General features: G+C 38.1%; 2 protein-coding genes and 2 long non-coding RNA genes across 4 annotated transcripts in view; 2 read left to right on the top strand and 2 right to left on the bottom strand.

Moving 5' to 3' along the window:
- The window catches only part of LOC147156382 (melanopsin-A-like), a 19,779-nt gene extending 12,051 nt beyond the window's left edge, over window positions 1-7,728 (top strand). Inside the window, exons 5-11 of the mRNA XM_086064112.1 lie at window positions 1,164-1,335; window positions 1,450-1,611; window positions 1,969-2,076; window positions 2,685-2,856; window positions 2,978-3,082; window positions 5,090-5,161; window positions 6,174-7,728. Coding sequence (XP_085920238.1) covers window positions 1,164-1,335; window positions 1,450-1,611; window positions 1,969-2,076; window positions 2,685-2,856; window positions 2,978-3,082; window positions 5,090-5,161; window positions 6,174-6,374 — 992 coding nt within the window. The 3' untranslated portion in view covers window positions 6,375-7,728. The remainder of the gene's footprint in view (window positions 1-1,163; window positions 1,336-1,449; window positions 1,612-1,968; window positions 2,077-2,684; window positions 2,857-2,977; window positions 3,083-5,089; window positions 5,162-6,173) is intronic.
- The window catches only part of LOC147156381 (uncharacterized), an 18,281-nt gene extending 7,089 nt beyond the window's left edge, over window positions 1-11,192 (bottom strand). Inside the window, exon 1 of the long non-coding RNA XR_015091629.1 lies at window positions 10,921-11,192. This is a non-coding gene — a long non-coding RNA (uncharacterized LOC147156381). The remainder of the gene's footprint in view (window positions 1-10,920) is intronic.
- On the top strand, window positions 9,593-19,326 carry ldb3b (LIM domain binding 3b). Its single transcript, XM_086064113.1, has 9 exons — window positions 9,593-9,863; window positions 14,116-14,267; window positions 14,337-14,412; window positions 15,550-15,572; window positions 16,654-16,851; window positions 16,984-17,007; window positions 17,790-17,959; window positions 18,652-18,688; window positions 18,779-19,326. Exons 1-9 carry the CDS (start codon window positions 9,768-9,770, stop codon window positions 18,873-18,875), a joined length of 873 nt encoding a protein of 290 aa, XP_085920239.1. The 5' UTR covers window positions 9,593-9,767; the 3' UTR covers window positions 18,876-19,326.
- On the bottom strand, window positions 15,811-20,157 carry LOC147156379 (uncharacterized). The gene is made up of 2 exons (XR_015091630.1): window positions 18,731-20,157; window positions 15,811-17,970 (listed from the first exon to the last, which is right to left on the bottom strand). It is a non-coding gene; the product is annotated as an uncharacterized LOC147156379 (long non-coding RNA).

Below are 20,157 nucleotides of genomic sequence, written 5' to 3'. Positions count from 1 at the left end.
AATCGACAAGTAATCGATTATCAAATTAATCAACAACTATTTTAATAATCGAGTACTTGTTTGGAGCCATTTATTTTTGTCCAATTCCTTTGATTTCAGCATATCAACAGTCATTGGTCATTTATTTCTGTAGTCATTCAAGATTATTTTAGTTGATGAAAATAATGAAAAAACTAACTAAAATTCAAAAAACTATTTCATTAATGGAATAAAATAAAAACTAAAATGCTTTTTAAAAAACGAAAACTAACTGACACTAATGAGCCTTTGATAATGATTTTAAATGTGATTTTAAAGAAATTGATTTCAATATTAACCAAAATAAAGATGTTTGAAAGTGTGTCACACTGAAGTGATGTTTTCATTTTACCATGGTGTTTATTCAATTTTGTGCACAAGTAATACATGTTAAAAAAAACACGAAAGCTAATACTGAAGCTAACTAAAACTTAACTAAATCTAAGCTTCTTTTTTTTTTTTTACTAAAACTAATAAAAACTAACAGAACCAACCTGTAAACTAATTAAAACTAACTAAATTTAAATGAAACTCAAAACGAAATAAAAACTAGCTTAAGTGAAAATTCCAAAACTATAATAACCCTGGTCATTCTGTAGTCATTCATGAAAAAATCTTGTGTTTAATCAAAATAAGACATTTGTAAACAGCTGTTTTTACTTTAGAAAACAATGACAAAATTGGTAACACAGTGCAACATTAATGCCCCCCCCCTTTTTTTTATCACTATACAGATACGAATTGCGAAATAAACACCAATCACTGGTGAATGAACAGTAATTAAGGATAAAATGCTTTTGTAATACACTTTAATGCAAAATTTAAATGAATCTGATTAGTCGATTAATCGATTGAATAATCTATAGATTAATAGATTCTAAAAATATTCGCTAGTGACAACACTAGTCACAGTGCTGAATAAAAAAAAACATTAAAATAAAATAAAAAAGGACCATCTGAACATGGTAATTTCCTGTGTATTTTGCGATAAAGCAGTTGTATAGAGACAAAAAGTACGTGGATCTAGGACAGAGCTTTGAGGAACACCAATCAATTTAGTCACAAAGCTATGCAGCCCATTCTCCCAGGCACACACCCTAAAAAAACTATATAGCTATATTAGTTGTATGTCCTGTATGTTCCAGGCGCTTACGTCCCGGAGGGTCTGATGACGTCATGCTCGTGGGACTACATGACGTTCACGCCGACCGTGCGCTCCTACACCATGCTGCTCTTCACCTTCGTCTTCTTCATCCCGCTCTTCGTCATCATCTTCTGCTACTGCTGCATCTTCAGGGCCATCCGACACACCACCCGGTCAGTAAAAGTGATAGCGTCGTGGCGAGTCACAAAGTAACTGTACTGAAGTACGGCTTGCGAGTACTTTTGCCGACCCTGCTGCTAAAGCTAAACGCCGCCGACGCTGGGCAGGGCCTTTGAGAAGATCAACTGCGGGGGCACCAGGGAGTCGGCCAAGAGGTTCCACAAGATGAAGAGTGAGTGGAAGATGGCCAAGATCGCGCTGATCGTTATCCTGCTCTTCATAATCTCCTGGGCGCCCTACTCCTGCACCGCGCTCACCGCCTTCGCCGGGTAGGTGCGAGTGTCTCGCACAACACGATGCATCGCTGTCTTGCAATTTAAAAAAAATTAATATTATTGTTCAATACCAGTTTATTTTTTTTAAACAATGTTATAAATGTCATGACATTCTATTAACGTTGACAACTGATTACCTTTTCCCTGTTGGGTCAGTGTTTTTGTTGCTAGGCAGAATACAAGATCGCAATCTTTCAGGCATAGAAATATTAAATATATATATATATATATATATATATAAAATATTAATAGTCAGGCTGCTCATGTCACATGACCGCATGTCACTTTCTGCTCTCCCATATTTTCTCCTGTTAACATCTGCCTGTCTCAACCTTATTTTTTTCTGTTTAGGTATGCAGACCTGCTGACCCCATACATGAACTCTGTCCCGGCAGTGATCGCCAAAGCGTCGGCCATCCACAACCCCATCATCTACGCAATCACGCACCCAAAGTACAGGTAGGACGCACACCAAGGAACGTTTGTATGTATGATATATTTCACCAACAACGGGCAAAATTTGCTAATTTTTTGCCCAAGGATGTACATTATAAAATGAATCTACAACTATGGGCAAAAAAAAAAAAGCAGGATGAGAAAGGATTGAGATGCTCAAAATCTATAGCAAAAACTATGCTGAGCTTGAAATACTTCCTGTTTTCTCTCTTCTTTCAAATGTAGTTTCATACATTAGTGTGGCACCATCTAGTGGCCGACAGTGGTATTACACCAAAAATAAACAGCCCGCCGAACAAAACAGAAAAATTGTACACCCCTCCTCCCCAAAAAATTATTATAATTTTTTTTAATGGTAGAGCAGTTTACACTTGACGTCAACTGTACTTTATTTTGATGAATGAGTATAATTTTCTTATCTTGTATAAATATATTTTAATTGTATTTTAAAATTTGAACTATGGTTTTGTAACAGAAAATGTAAGTCTGACTTAATAATTATTTTCCCTATTTTTTTTAAGTATTGACATACTCAGTTATATATTTGTTGGATAAGTACGAAGAATATTCCCTCCATGGATTGACACGGGTGTCTGGTCTGGATGTGGTAGGTCTGCGATCAGCCGCTACGTGCCCTACCTGGGCGCGCTGCTGTGCGTGCGCGTGCGCGACCGCTTCACCAGCAGCAGCTTCCAGTCCACCCGCCGCTCCACGCTCACCAGCCAAACGGAGAGCAACCGCCACTGCAAGCCCGCCCACTCCTCGCAGTCCGACAGCGAATCAGTGAGTGTCGCCCGTGTCCCCTCATGGTATGTCCGCGTCGTACCCGCTTCCTCCCCGGCTCCCTCCCGCCACCACCTCCCGGTTAGCCGGCGCCTCAATGGCAGTCGCGTTTCCTCTTCAGGCCCGCATCTCCGACGTAGAGGACGACAGTTCCTTCCGAGCGCCTGTCAACCATCAGGTGTTCTCTGATGTCAAACACGTGCGGCGTTCCAGCCAGAGGTTAAAGGTAAGGGGTTCGAAACCAACCGTTAAAAAAAGATGCAAAGGTAGTCAGAGTTTTTGAAGGCAAAGTTGAACACTTGTGCAATGGCCAATGCAAAACAACAACAACCAGCAACTACTGTTGCCTCCAGGCCTCAATGAAAAGCATTTTTGAATGGCCAAACTGTGATGCAGTGTTGGGTGCGGCTGAACGAATGAAAACCAGTCACATTGGTTGGCTGTTGCAAAAACAGAGAAGAGCTTCTGACTAAAGACAGAAAAGTCTTGTCATCAAGTAGGTCACATTGCGCTGTATCGCCATCACATGTCTGAACGTTTGAATGTGTGCTTTGGGCTTTGCAGGTCAGCTCGCCTTGCACTCGTTTTGAAGTTTGTATTATATGCTCCGTATATGATTAGACTGAATTTAATATATATATTTTTTAACTTTGATTTTCATTTTCTATTTTTATTGCAATTGTTTTCATTGGTTATATTTCAGCAAACAGTTTAATTTAGTTTAATTATATTATTTTATAGAATTGTTTTGATTTTATTGTTTCTGTTTTTACATTTCATTTGTAGTATACTTTTTATTGCTTGTAGTTGTATTTTTGTTGTATTTATTATTTTAACAATTATATTTGATTGGATTTATATTGTTTATTTGTTAAAATTTTTGATTTCATTGTTTTTATTCCATTCTTTTTCTATTTTATTTGATTTTTTATTTATTTATTAAATTTTGATTTGATTTGATTTAATTGTGTTTTATTTCATCGAATTGCATTTTGTTGAATGTAACTATTTTTATTTAATTTATGTTTTGTTTTTACTTCTTTATCTGACATAGAAATTAAAATACATGATTTTTTCACATTTTCCAGTATTTGTTAGTTTGCAACTTTTTATTCTTTTAGGATTTACAAATAATTTAGTCATTTTGGAAACAAATACACTTTTGGATCCTTTTCCTGGATGCTTCTGAAAAAGCAGAAATTTAAAATCCTGTATTTTGTGTTATTGAAGTATTTTAGAACGGGTTTTTTTCTTTCCCCCATTCGAACATTTTGTACTGGATTTCCACATACAATGGCTGTGCCTTGGCAGAGGTCATTTCAGTTATTTCTTGGTTCGTAATCGACGACCAGTCGGCGCCATCACACGCTCCTTTCAATGTGGAACATCCGCTATATGGAGCATTTCCGTCTCTTCGCGTAATCATCTTAGTTGGCCCGTAACACACACACACACACACACACACACACACACACACACACACACACACACACACACACGCACACACACACAAACACAGGCTATGTTCTCTAAGGCCTCCATTACACCAGGTCCAAAGACTAATCCAGTAATCTGGGAGTTTCAGATTTAATCCACAACTCGCATGACGCCTTTCCACCCAACGTACTTATTGGAACAAGAGACGACGGCGACGTTTGATGATGTTTTCTGTCTGTCTGACCTCTCACCCCCCCCCAGTCTCATACTCTACCATCTGTAATATTCCAGAATGTTCCGTAATCTCAAGCGCTATTTTCGCTCTATGTGATAATCCTACCTCGCAACGGGATTAGTGGCACTTGCTCCAAGCCAAATCTTTTTCTTCTGTTTTTGAAAAATATATAACGTACTTTTAAATTTAGTTTTTGTTTTTTTTAATTAAATTGTATTTTTTTTAAATAGTTATTTCAATGTATCTATTTGGGTGGATGCTAATTTAAAATCAGAGAAATATCTTGAAATATTACACTTTTTTAAATTTGGGCAGATTTTTTTCCCTTTTTAAATATCTACATGAAAAATAAGACATGCCATTTTGTTTTACAATTTGTCAGAACAAAAAAAATCATCTTTTAAGATGCAAGTTTTATTTTATTTTATTATTTAAAAAAGTAACATGATACATCTTATAACATTTTTTTTTGTTCATTTTTATTTATTTTAATTAAAAAAGTGATGTCATTTTCATTTTCATTCAAGTTGTATAATGTGATGTCTGTTTGCCTTTGCATAGAGTATCACGGAACCCGAGCACATCTCAATGTCGGACCTGGGCCTCCTGCCAAAGAGTCACCTTCCCGCCAGTGTAAGCTTCAAGTAACTTGCAATTATTCTTACATTAAAATAATAATAAGTGTCATCTTAAATGAGAACAAATTGCTACGTTTACATTTGTTAAACATGAAAAGTAAAATACTGTCATGTCTTGTAACAATTTTTTTTCAATTTCAATTTGAGAATAATGAATAACATGCAATTGAACAGTGCACAGAATTTTTTTTAATCGAATTGCGTTTTGTTGTTCAAATCTCTTTGTTTCCTCTTTTATATCAATGATTTTAACTATAGAAAAAATATACTTTATACAAATACACGGTTATTCTATAGAATTTTTTATTAATAATAAAAGAATGATTTAATACCTTTTTTTTTTTTTACCTGCATTCAAACTGCCCTGTTATATTGTCTTATTTTTATCGTTTAATAAAATCCTTGCGTCAGGTTCCTTGGATTCACTGGCAAAAAAAAAAAATGCTCCTCAAAAATGTAACATTGCTCCTAAAGTCATTGATTAGCACAACTTCTCATCATTGGAAAAAAAAATATTTAAATGTATTTTTACATTTGTCTTCAATACTGTACAGAACATTCTAACGTTTTCTCGTAATCTTTAAATGCAGAGTGTGTTCAATTTCCTCAACAATGTGTGTCTGGCTGATAAAATTATAATAAAAAAAAAAAGCGCTCAGCAGGCAGCAAATGTCCCTTGGGCCCAACTTTGGACCACTTGCACTTGCAGCCGGCCGCTGCTTTCTTTCCACATCTAAGCGACTTTGACCTCTCCAATAAATGAAATCTCAACCTTTTGTCCCAATAGTCCAATCAAAAGCCGCTTTGATCGATGAGCAGCGGGCCTTCTGGGTCCGCTTGGTCCAAAAGGCACTCTGTTCGTCAGAACCAACAATCAATGCGGCAATCATCTGTGGCCTCTTCCGTGTCTTCCCCTGACACCAACACACTGGCCAATTATCGATCCACGCACCATAACTTCATTCTCAGTATTTTTACATTCAAGAAATTATTTATGTTTTTTCCAGCTCTGTCGAGCAGTTGACGAGTTTGGCCCGCGGCTCGTCTGCAAGCCGACGCCCGCCGTCGTCATCGTCACGTCCATATCCAGCCCGTCCATACTGCACAGCCCCCCCGGTTTCCACGGCAACCACAGCAAAGGCCTCAGCCCCGTCGCCAAGGCGTCGCTCGACATCGCCCGGCTGGACGCGCCCTCGGCAACGGCGTGAGCGCCGAGCGCCATCGGACCGACGGTCGTGTGTAAATGCCCGGTTTTTCTCTCTGATGTTAAGTTCAACAAGGACAAAGCATTGGGAAACAGTCAAATGTCCCTGCCTGTAATTTATATGCAAAGAAAAGTTATTTTATTCATTATATCTTTTAATTAATCAGCCGATTCAATAGGTTATCACAATTTTTTAAATCGGTATCTGCCTCCCCAAAAAAATTCCATTGCCTTACAAGTGAACCGAACAGTTGAAGAAAAAAAAAAATCCAGAGCAAGCACAGGTGCACACAGTGTACATGTATGTCCTTTGGTTGGTGTGTGAAAAATTGCATCAGTCATTCATGATTAATCGCCAGCTGCCACATTAGAAATAAACAACGAAAAATAATCTACAATCTAAAAAAAAAAATGCACATGCACATTTAACATGCCTTACAATGTATACAATTGGTCCTCTCGCCAGTTCGACATAACATAAGCACAATATTTGGATGGAATTACTTTTTACTGGGTTTATTACATACAAAAAAAAAATGTGGTTCTTCAAAGTGTTAGTGTAGCCGCAACTGCTGACTAAACCATCCGCTACATAAGATACTTTCATATCGCAATTTTGCTTGATGTTATTCACAGATTTCAATGACATTCCCAAGTGTCATCCGTGTTTCTGTGATTTCAATTAGATTCAATCGCGCCTCTGGGCGGGAGTATATTAATTCATTAAAAAAAAAAAAAAGTGTGCTAAAAAACAACAACAAATGTGCCAACGGGAGAAGATAGCCCAAAAGGAATATTAATTTTTCAGTTCATTAGTTGTCTTTAATTTAAATGTAATTAATTACTCAATTAATGATTTTTTTTTAAAATAGTACAGTACAGTAGAGTGTACTGGGTGTAAAATTTTGTTTGTTTTTACAATAAATCAACCAATTATTTAATGAGATGAATAAATAAACAATCAATACATTAAAGGAAAAAAATGCTACATTAATTCTTTTGTAAATACTGGGTAAATGGAATATGCCGTATTTTGCCCCCCCCCCCTGCACTATATGGGCAAAAGTATTGTGATGCACAAATGTAAATATGTTGTAAAGGATCATTCAAGTGTACATTGTGCTCCCGTTTTGTTTATTCTTTGTACAAAATTGTCTCCGATGGTCGTTTTTATTTATTTTTCTAAATAAACTTGTTGCTACATTGTGTATGAAGATGTCGCGGGGTGAAGCTCTGTTCTGTTTGCGAGTGTGTGCAAGACGTGACAAACATCTGCACAGCAAACTCAGCTGACCTATTTGACCTTCTTTGATTGACTTTCACCAGGCAGCTTGTGGAACTGTGGCGCCCTCTAGAGGTAAGAGATCACATGACATGCCACTACTAAACACCTGCATTCAAAGTTGTTGTTTTTCCATTTTCCAGACTGCTTATACTTTTTGTAAAAAAATAAATACATTCACAGTGCCGTGACTGTTATTGAATATTTATTACATCACAGTTATAACTACTAATGACATAGGACTTGGTTCAGTTTTTATTCGTGTTCACTTACTTAGCCCCATAAAAAAACATCCAAAATAAATAACCATAAATCTCGGCTGTGATCACGCAAAACCCACTCATGTCACCACCTCGCACACACACTTGATCCCCCCCCCAGCCTTTGTTATGTTTAGCGTCACACATGGCACCCACACGTTATGTTGATATTCGCATTTTGCTTCCCGACGCCGCTGACAAAAATTAAGCACGACAAATCCTCTTAGCGCTCCTTTTTTATTTGATTCGGTTTCTACTTTCATAGATTAGTAGCTTGTGGCAAATGCACACTGTTTGTTTACGGTCGTCTGTGACTGCTAATTGAAACACTACACACACACACACACACACACACACACACACACACACACACACACACACAGACCATGATGAGGTCATGCTTGTTTCACACGAGCTGTAATAAAAACTTTTTGGAAGAAGACAACAAGTTGTGTGGCCATGAGAAAAAGTAGGATGTTCGTTGCTTGAAAAAGTATTTCATAAAATTATACATTTCATTTTTTTATATATATAATTTACCTAAATTATATATTCAAATATTTTCACAAAATGTTTTAATTGCACGAGAAAAAAAAAAGTTTAATTTAATTTAAATGTAATTCTTAAATTTATAAGGGGAGGGGGGGGATTTTTGTCATGAAAACAAATCCCAAGAAAATGCAATTTTCTTAGATTTATTTTTTTCTAAAGGTCTGAACGTTACTAAACATTTTTTTCCTAAGAGAAAAAAAGTTGGATTTTCTTAAAGGGGGATTTTTTTTTCTTCTAAAACAAGATTTCTATTTTTCTAGACAAAAGCTGTATTTTTAGATGTTTAAAGGATCACCCCCCCCCCCCCCGGTATGAATTAAAAAAAATAATTATGACAAAATTATATATTTTTTTTAATTTATCTCATTCTTTTTTTATTAAACAGTTGTATTATAATGTAATTTTATATTATTTTATTTTTAAAGTTGAGTGTTTTTCTCATAGAATTAGTTTTCAAGCAAAAAGGTGGCGTTTTCTAAGAACAATAAATAAATATTTTTTTCATATAAATTAAGTAATAAGGGGTTTCTTCCCCAAAAATAAGTCCATACATGAGGACGTTTTTTTTTTTTTTTGTCGTGAAAGTTATGTATTTATTTACTTACTCTTTAGCAACCCTGCCTAACTACAACGTGAAAACAAGTTGCACCCGTTTGCATCTGACAAAGGCTGCTTCATCCATCTCCCAGGCGGACGATATTCATTTGCATTCATGCAAATGAAAGCTAAAAATCATGTATTTGTGTGGCGCAATAGCGAGTGCGAGAATGTGTCGCAGTAAGACGGCGGGGTCTATATCGGCTGTGTGTGCTTGGGCCCTGAAGCATTCTGGGGCTTCTGGTTACAAGCCTTATAAGGGGCCACGGGGGCCCCCCATGACCCTTGTTGCTATTCTTAGGCTTATCGCTTACAGATAACCTGAAGGCCACAAATTCATCCACATTGTTCATATGTGAATTCTTTTTATAATCACCCCCCAAAAAGTCTCAATTGTGTGTTTTTTCTTGGTGAAATTGACGTTAGGAGGCGAGTTTGGGGTGTGGCTTGCCTCTTGCTGTGTTTATTTGTGTGTTGTGACAGCGCCTGAACCCACCCCCGGGCTGCCCCCCCCCGCCCGCGCCGCCCCACCAGTGCTGGGGGGTCTGCGCGTCCAGGCCCCTGACGTGAGGAGCAGCGGCAGAGGCGGCAGAAGCGGGGGCACTGCACACAACACCAGCAGGATACCAGGGCCAGCGCGGAGAGCCAGGACTCCCAAAACAGGAGAGCGAGCGAGCGAGCGAGCGAGCGTTTCCACAAAGCCGACATGAGCACGTACACGGTGACGCTGAACGGCCCGGCGCCGTGGGGCTTCCGGCTGCAGGGCGGGAAGGACTTCAACATGCCCCTCACCATCTCCAGGGTAAGAGCGGCGCTAAAATAAGAGTGGCACCAAAAAAAATATATGCTGACAACGAGTAGGATGGATTTTGTGCACTTTGACCCCTGAGGTCGTGTTGGATTTTACAAAGTTTTTTCATGAAACGTGATCCACTGAGAACTTGACTGAGCTAACTCCACTCTTCTTACGTTGGGATTGGGTTAGAGACTCAATTTAAGTTTCACAAGCAATATCAAGTCATTTTTAATTTGGTAAGTGATATAGCACTGATTATTTCTCTGGCATTTCTCTGATTTTTGGGGGGCGATTTTGGCATTTTGCCAAATATGTAAATGTTGATATTGATGACACATGGCTCTTCAACTGAGGTCATCATCTTCAGTTTCAGAGGTTGGAGCAGATGGGATTAGGAAAAAAAAAAAGCATTTTGTGCAACGCTGCAATGTTCAAACATTCATCAGATTTATCGGACCTCATAATAATGTTATTTAAGATTTGTTCTTGCTTTTTGATGTTGTATTGTTTTTTGCTAGGCTTGTCTTAAACTATAAAATAAAATAAAGACAAAAGTAATGAAATAATTCATAAATTATTAAAACTCACTCAAATAGGAGTTGGCCCATTTCTATTGATATTTGCGCAATGCAACGCAATACAAATGCTTCCTTTACACAGTTAAAACAAACGGCGTATTGTATTACATAAAAAGCAGTTCAGATTGTTGACATTTCATCACATTTTCAATCATTAAAATCATCCTCGCAAATCAAATAACAAGGATCCAAAGACAAATGCTTTTAAATGAGCGAAGAGCTCCATTTCACAGAGTTGACCGCCATCTTGACTTGTGACGTAACAGTACTGTACTTCGTTCTAAAACTGATAGCGTTGTTCAAATATGCCCTTCTGTTGCTCAAAGTACCCCAAAAAGAGATCCCAGTGTTTACAAAGAAAGAAAACAGTTCCAGCATAAGATGCACCGAGCTGCCAATTGCTTTAGAACATTAATTAATTAAATGGGATGGTTTTAATGCAAGCCGAAAGCTTTTCTTTTTTGCGGTAGTTTTAAATGGCTTACCTTAACACGAAGTCTGCGCCGCATTGAAGCCAAAGGTAGAATCCTGGTGGGTTATATTGCGCCTCTTGCTGCTGTGAAATAGTACATCCTTTTCGAAGCTAGCTACATGCTAACCGCTACACGTCCACACTACTATTTCATTATAAAAAAATAATAATTAAATTTTAATAAACGAAAAACTTCTCGGCTTGTACGTCTCCTTCTTCTACTACCTGTTGATGGTTATCAAATACTTTTAGTGCAATGGCGCCCTCTTCTTTAACATAGACATCTATGGCCATTAAAAAGGCCACTGACGGTAATGCATGACTACTTCTTCTTCATCATATTTGTTTTCGCGGTTGGCAGGTACTTTTAGTGCATTACCGCCATCTTGTTAAACGGAGTGCACGCATGCGCATGCAGTAATTAAACTCACATTAACTGAAAGACAAAGCGAAAGACTGAACACCAAATGCCCCTCAAAAGAAAAAAGGTAAGAATTGTCCATAAAAGCACAAAATAAATGTGGATGCATAATTATATATTTGCAACCACTGGAATTTGATTTACCAGTGTGTTTTCGCCACTTTATTTACACAGTGTAATTTATTGAAATGATCTATTGTTTGAACCAGGTCATGTTCAATGAAACTGCATTGGATTTAATACTTAATGAAAATATTCTGATTTTTACTCAATTAGAGCAAGAAGTTTCTACTATTGGCAGGATTGGTATTTGGTTGTTTATTTATTTATTTATTTGATCTTTACCTTGAACTCAACAAGCACTCCATATATATTTTTTAAATGAAAACAAATAATAAAACTAATTTTAAAAATAATAATAATAACATTCAACAATCAAGCAAAAAAAAAAGTACAATTAACTTAATTAAAAAAAACAAAAATCATAACAAAATGAAAACTGGTTATAATGAAAAATCCCAAATGATTATAAACCCTGGAGGCGCAAAAATTACTAGCAAGCTATGCTACAGATTATCTAAAGGTGACCATTTTGGTTCCTTGTTGACGTTGGCATTAATCCAGATTAGCGTGAACATTTTTATTTCATGTAACCCTCACATGCCCTCTCTATGATGTACATTATCATAATAATGGTGATTATTGTGTTTAAGCAGGAAGTGACTCAATAGGAGGCTGCTTTCAAAAGGGCGGTCGTGGTTGAGAGGGGGGGGGGGGGATCCTCGGGGGCTTTTGGTACCTGGCAGGCCCTTTGGTGTATTTACAGCTTTCCCTTTAAATAGCTCAGGCAAGGAAGATGAGGTGGTGAGGGGAGGGGGCGCTCACCTATCCCGGGGTCACCAACGAGGGTCTTTGGCTCCTCGATAAGTGGAAAAATGTGCCTCTAAATTCCTTGATTGACGGATACACATTGTTCTCTGATCCCGGTGTCGCAGGTGGCAGGCATTCTGATCCGAGTGTCTGCTATTTCGGGTTCCCGTCGCGGTGGGGATAAAGAGGGGCCGCCGTTGCGTGTTGACGCAACACCGCCCCTGACCGAAGCGGCTCCCGTTTCGGAACAGTTTTGCCAACTTCTAAGAAAAGAAAACCGAGAGAGAGAGAGAGAGAGAATGCCTTGTTCGCATCTTGTTAGCCAACACCAGGCCAAATGAGACTCAACTCAACCACTTTTTATTTATAGAACACTTTAAAAACAGCCGCTAATCAGCAGTGCAGTCAAATAGAAAAATATTTTAATTTGTTTTTTTAATCCTCAAACTGCGACTTTTTCTCTGGACAAAACCATCCCTTTTCCTCCCAAAAGAATATAACTTCCTAGAAAAAAAACACACAATATTATACAACTTTCTGTTTATAAAACACAAAGAGAAAAAAGTCTAAAGAAAAATGCTGCTTTTTCTCATGAAGTGAGGGGGGAAAAATCCAACCATTTTTTCTGGAATTTTTTTTTTGTCATAAAATTAGAACTTTGAGGGGGGGGAAATAAAATTTATTTAAAATAAACAAAGACAAATAGACAAACAAACAACTGTCTCATGAGATGAGCAGAATACACTTTTCTTTTAGTACTGTAAGGAATATATATATATATATATATATATATATATATATATATATATATATATATATATATATATATGACATCGGTATATTGTTTATTTTCTCAAGAAAAAAATATATTTCTATAAGTCATTTTTCTTAAAATAAATCTAGAAAAAAGACTACAGAAAGAAATAATCTCCAAAATGACCTCACACATTTTTTTTGATATGCTTACAAGTCAGGTATTGTTTAATTGCACTCTGAGCTGGAAATAAAGAGGAAAATAATTCACTAATCTCCAGAAATGTCTTCTAAGACAAAGCAGTCCAGTTGCGATCATTCAATGCCCTGAAAAAGGAAAACAATCTCCAGAAGTTGTGTTCAGTTTAAACATAAACATAAACGTAAACATGACCTTAGAGCAAAGTTGTGTGTGTGTGTGTGTGTGTGTGTGTGTGTGTGTGTGTGTGTGTGTGTGTGTGTGTGTGTGTGTGTTTGTGTGTGCTTTCATGTGTTCATGAATGTGCGCGTGTCCCTGAAGCTAAAAAAAATATTTTTGTGCATAAATTAGACAGTAAAAATAAACGGTGTTGAATGGATAACTAAAAAAAGATGTTTTCAGCAAGGATCATTCAAAATGTAGACGTCTGAAGAAAGTCCGATTTTTAAATGTAAACAAAAACTTCAGACAAGAGTGAATGTCAGTGGCAGGTGTGGAGGCGTGTGCGCGCGCGCGCGTGTGACTGTACAGAGGGTCACTTGCCCGCCGACATCAAGAGCCTGGCATATTTTTAACTCTTTAACGAGCCGCCTGTAAATTTAGAACTGATGTTGTATGTGGCAGGCTTGTCTTAAAGGGCCAGCAACAAAAAAAAATCAAAACAATAACTGGGAGGGTATTGTAAAGCTATAAAACGCAGACAATTCCATTACAAATCGCTACTGCCATTTCCCGCCCTTCTTCACAGAGGGCGGGAAATTGAAACCCAAATCTCGTTTGAAAACTATTGGCCAGACAAACATTTTAGGTGTTAATCTACTAATTAGTTGTTGGTCAAAATAAAAAGCTATTGCAAAGATATTTTTTGGCCAAGTTGTTACAAAAAGCAGCTTGACGTTGTCGCAATTAAACAAATGATTGTTGTATTTGAATTGCTTAGTATGCGCTTTGGTGTGTTTTGTCAGATAACGCCCGGTAGCAAAGCGTCGGGCGGAAACCTGACGCAGGGCGACATCATCTCGGCCATCGACGGCGCCAGCACCGACGGCCTGACGCACTTGGAGGCCCAGAACAAGATCAAGTTGGCCACCAGCAGACTCGTGCTCAGCATGCAGAAGTAAAACGCGCCTGCAAACATCCGCATTCAAAAATGTACAAATAAATAAACGCATCGTCGAACCACCAGGTCGAGACGTCCGGCGCCCGTCCCCACAGCCACCCCCAGGATTGACTCACCCAGGCCTGTCATCCCCCACCAGAAGGTACAAACACACACGAGACAAATGTCAACATACCATTAATTATTATTCATATTTTTATTGTTTATTATACAAATACAAACCAGCGTTATTCTACATACAGCTTTTGTGTTGCATTTTGCTGCCCTCTTGTGCTATGTTTTAGAAGTGCAGAAAAACGGGGGGAGGGAAATGCAACATTGCACCCGAAAATTGTGTCGAGTAGCTAATTTAATGCGCTAAAAGAAACAACAAAAAATGTGACAAAAACAAATAAGTTTGGTTTGGTTACAATATCCTTACAAACTTTATTTTTTTAAGTTTTGGAGCCATGCTGATGCAATAACTAAAACGATGAGCTGACTAAGCAATGTAAGCGTGGTTTAAAAAAAAAACGTATCTCAGACAAAATTCGAGAAATTTCAGTTGTTCTCAAGCTATTTTTAACCATTTAAATTGGTTAATAGTACATTTATATATATATATATTTGGACATAAGCTTTCTGCCTGTCATACGTTCAAAATTCAAAATTTGAATTGCAGTAAACTTGTGGCGAGGGTTCGTCTTAAAATAAGACTCGGGTTCGGAAAAAGGATGCTGCTTGCCATTTGGAGGCTGTCCGTTGCTACGGCAACCTTCGCAAGCATCCTCTAAAGGCTCCTCCATCCTAATCTGTCGGCACCTGCGAGCGGCGGCGCTGATAAGTCAGGCGTCGGCGGCACGCGCTCGCCTCGGGCACCGCTATCGGACCCGACGCCGCCGCCTGACTGGACCAGGCCGGCCGGGCCAGCTGTCCCCACACGGAATGTTCCGAGCCTGTCACGCATCATCAGCATGGTGGACTTGGGCCGCAGATAGGGTGTCCCTGTGTGCGATAGGTGCACTCATGACATAAGCGGATCCGGTGGTGTGTGTTAGTGCAGGTATTTGAAGCGATTCCAGGCTATTTATGGCCCCGCCTCTCTGTCCGTGCCATGTGATAAAGACCCCCCCCTGCTCTTGTCACTCACATTTAGGGATGTCGAGGGGGGGGCGGTAGGGCGACAATGATGATGATGGAGGATTACGGCGTATTGGATGGTTTCCTAGCAGCGTACATTGTGCCGTTGTCGTCACTAATGTCTCTCATTTCTCTTTCTTTGTTTGTGTGTGTGATGTAGGTCATCGCCAACACACCTGCAAAGTCAGTATGCGGTCGTAAGCTGCGACAAAGCGCATGACGTGTGCAGTGCGAGCGATGACGAACGCGTTTGTTGCCTCGTTGTGAATGTAACAATAGTGTGTGTGTGTGTGTATTGTGTACATACAACACACACTCACATTGGTGAATGTTGTCTAATTGTTAGAGATTGAAACAAAAATAATTTCTGGAAAAATAATACTTCCAAAAATAAAAAAATTAATTCCCCCTCAGAAAAAAAAAAAAAAAAAGCTTTTTCCCCCCAAAAAACAAACAGTTAACTCTTGAAGGAATGCATCTTTTTTTTTTTAGAACATTTTCTCCACAAAAAACAAGATTACCAGAATATTTTTTTGAAAAGCAGAATCGACTTGTTTGTAGGAAAAAACATCACATTTTGTCTCATAAATAGATTTTTTCCCTTCAACTTAAAAGCTTTAAAAAATTTAATATAAATAATGTAAAAAAATATATTTTGAAGTGTTACATTTCTGGAACTAATCCAACTTTGTTTTGAAAAACCTTTTCTCAAAAAGCTACACATTTTCCCTAAAAAAAAAAATCTCAAAAGAAAGAAAAAATAAATAAATAAAATACAACAGACAACTCTTTTTTTTCTGGGGCAAAAAGTATGATATTTAAAATATTTTTTGAAAAAGACCCCAAAAAATATTTTTTATAGAAGATGAAAAAAATATGTTTTTCCTTGAAATTGTGACAGTTTATTTAAAAAATGTATATCTATTTTTTTTCTCTCGAAAAATAACTTTTAATAACCTCTTTTCCGTCCGTTTTCCGTCTAAGATAAAACTTCAACTTGAATCTTGAAAAATGTAAGATTTTTTTTGAGGGGGGGGGGGGGTCTCTATCCTTAAGAAAATATGAACTCGTTCACATCAAATATTGCTTTTTTTTCTCCTTTTAAAAAAAACTCTTATTGGATGTTTGCCTTGTGGCCCTCAAACAAAAGACTCCTAAGTGCATGGGCAGTTGTGGAATTTTCTTTTAGAAGTGTTTAAGGACGCAACAGCGCCCCCTATGTGCCACTCGTCTAACGCCCAGCCTGTGTCGTTTGCGAAACCAGCGTTTCATACACCCCCAGCTTCAACCCCATCGCCTTGAAGGACTCGGCGCTGTCCACCCACAAGCCCATTGAGGTGCGCGGGCCCGGCGGAAAGGCCACCATCGTGCACGCGCAGTACAATACGCCCATCAGCATGTACTCGCAGGACGCCATCATGGACGCCATCGCCGGGCAGTCACAGGCCAAAGGTCACGACGGGTGAGATCTAGCCACATCCTGAAACCCACCCGTCCGCCACATTATGTGTCGTATCACTCACTTTGCTCTTGCTCATTCCCTCCCTCCATCCCTTGTCATCCTCCCCCTGCCACTGCCTGGTTATGACCTTAGTGAGGAGGCGGGATCCCCCCTGGCGTGAGTACCATCCTGCACCATCACAACACTTAAAGGGGACATCTTATGCAAAATAAATAAATCAATAAAAACAAATACAAAAGGCTATTTTAATTAATGGCATTGATACAAGTGGAACATTTTATTCTATAAATAAATAAATGCCAGAATTATTTTTTAAAAGTAATTTTTTTTTTTTTTTTAAAAAGCTACTTTTTTTTTTCTTGAAAAACATAATTACTTTTGGAAATCTCCCAATTTGTTATACCAAAAAAAATCTACTTTTTATCTACCAACACATTTTGTTTTTCTGGTAAAATTGTTTTCTTTCCTCCCAAAAATATTACAAAATTTAAAAAGAGTCTTTGAAAAAAAGTTCTAAAAAAAAGTAACTGTCTTTCTTGATTAAAAAAATACAAAAGAAAGAGAAAGAAAAAGTGAAAGAAAAATGGAAAGAAATGAAACATTAATTCAGAATTTGGATTCATTTTTTCCAACTTAAGGCCTAAAAAACTTTTTTCCTCATATGATTCCAATTACTCTTAAAAAAGTAAAATGTTCTACTCATTATCTACAAAACACATTTTTCTGATAATATTGAAAAAAAAAAACAGTATCCTGACGAGACAAAAAAACACAAACACTTTCTTTCCTAGAAAAAAAAAAGCCTAACATTTCTCCTTTAAAACAACTCCATACATTGCTGTTTGTTTCCCGCTCCTGCTTCTCTTACAAGTACAAATACTTATTGTGTGTGTGTGTGTGTGTGTGTGTGTGTTGCATACGTGGGGGGGTGATGTCAGCGGGGTGCTGCCCATGAAGGACCCGGTGGTGGACTGCGCCTCACCCGTGTACCAGGCGGTCATCAGACCCAGCGACAACTCCCTGGACTTGTCCGAGTGGGCTCGCCGCGCCGCCAACCTGCAGTCCAAAAGCTTCAAGATGCTGGCGCACATCACCGGAACCGAATACAGTCAGTCGCACCTTCACAAAAAAAAAAATTATCTAATCAATTTCAAGTCTTAAATTAGGACAGTTAAGTAAAAAAAAAATAAAAATAAAAAAATTCGGAGACGATTTAAAAAATTTAAGAAGTTGAAATTGATTTCGAGGGGAAAAAGTTATATAAAATATAGTTTTCCGCAAAAGCAGGATATTTTTTTCTAAAATGCATTTAAAACATTTTCTTTTAATACAACTTGGGAAAAAAAACTAACAAAATAAAAGAAAAGAAAAAGAAGAGAAAAAAAGAAACTCACCCTAAATTCATAAATTTTGTTACTTAGTAGCTAGTTACTAACTACAGTGCCTTGCAAAAGTATTAGCCCCCTAAAACATTTGGACCTTTTGTCATATTTCAGGCTTCAAACAATAAAAATAGATTGGCTAAATAAATTTTTTGTGTGCCGGATCGACACCAAAGGGCAACACAATCGTGAAGTGAAACAAAATGTGTATGATATAAACTGTTAAAAAAAAAAAAATGAGAGCATCACTGCCACCTACTGTAGTGGATGTGCAATGACACATTATTTTATGGCAAATAAAAAATAATCCAACTGTACTGAAAAGCTAACTTGATTGAAACTACATTCTTGCATCTGTGTAAAGTGTAAACGCGTGTCTACGCGCAATTTTAATGAACCCTTTCGTCTGTCCGTAAAGTGCAAGACCCGGACGAGGAAGCTCTGCAGAAATCAAGGTAAGGAACCCGCGGCGAGCCCCTATTTTGAGAACCCTCCACCTGTTCCGTTCCCGCGTGAACCCTCGGCCCTGTCGCGCCTCCCCGCAGGGAGAAGTTCCTGTCGGAGATGAAAGGTCCTCGCTTCGCCAAGCTGAGGAAATGGCACCACGGATTGTCTGCACAGATCCTCAACGTCCAGAACTAAAGTCAACGAGGGGATGGAAAGCAGGGAAGGACGCAAGGAAGGAAGGAAAGGAAGGAAGGAAGGAAGGAACGGGGACATGGAGCAATACAAAATCAAAACACAGCAAATCGATGAATAAGCAAGCAGGAGGAATGTGAGATAGCGTCGCTGTTAGTGCGAGAATGCCTCCATATTTATATACTGTACGCAGTATATAAAGAGTCGTTAGAGTACGTGTACATGTATGTGTTATGCGTGTCATGTGTCCACTGCTGAGATCTGCATATTGTGTTTCCTCCATGCATACAAAAATAACACGTTCAAGTCCTCATTTGCAAACACACACACACACACACACACGAGATGTTTGGACACGCACACAAAGGCAGTTCTGTAAAAATGTACTCCAAATACACTAATGTCAATGTGAATAAATGTTTTCCTAAAATGATACCCGGAATATGATTTGCAATGATATTGTGGAGCGGTGTGCTTTTTTTTTTTTTTTAGCTACTTTACTGTCGTTAAGTTTCTAACTAAACGTGAAAGAACCGATTCAGACTTGTTGTTTTTCTACTACGGAGGCCACAAAAACACTCACATATGTGAATACTCATAAGCTACATACAATTTGAAGTCAAAATAGGACTGCATCAACTGAACAGCTACGGTGGCCACAAAGTGTCAAAATAATAATAATAATAATAATCGGATTGGGACCTCACCATGCCACAATGAGCCAAAAAACACGATTGACGCCTCAAAAAACACAACTTCAAAACTCAAGCCAAGTTCAAATTTGAAACCCGAACCACAGATAAAACCCTAGATTGTAACCTAACCTTAATTTTACAAACCCTACTTTGAAACCCCAACCCAACTTGAAACCCTAATTTAAAGCCCCATCACAAGTTTCAAACCCTACTTTGAAACCCTACCCCGAGTTTTAAACCCAACTTTTAAAACTTAAGCCAAGTTCACATTTGAAAACCTAACCGTAGATAAAACCCGAGATTGAAACTCTAAGACTACTTTGAAACCCTACTTGGAAATTTAAGACAAGTTTAAAACCCTAATTTGAAACCCCAACCACGGTTAAAACCCTAGAACCTAACCTTAATTTTCAAACCCTACTTTGAAATCTTAACTCTCGTTTAAAACCCTACTTTGAAAACCTAACCTGTTTAAAATGCAAATCCTAGTTTCAAACCCTAATTTGAACCCCGTGCAGCCCCTCAATCCCAACCAAATGCCCCTCCAACATGGCCGTTAAATACATCCTCGTTGACAAACATGAGCATGA

The sequence above is a fragment of the Leptonotus elevatus genome, chromosome 20 (genome assembly GCF_054856555.1).
Source record: "Leptonotus elevatus isolate MCC_2025b chromosome 20, RoL_Lele_1.0, whole genome shotgun sequence".
Taxonomy (NCBI): Eukaryota; Metazoa; Chordata; class Actinopteri; order Syngnathiformes; family Syngnathidae; genus Leptonotus; species Leptonotus elevatus.
This window is presented reverse-complemented; position numbering and strand designations above follow the sequence as displayed.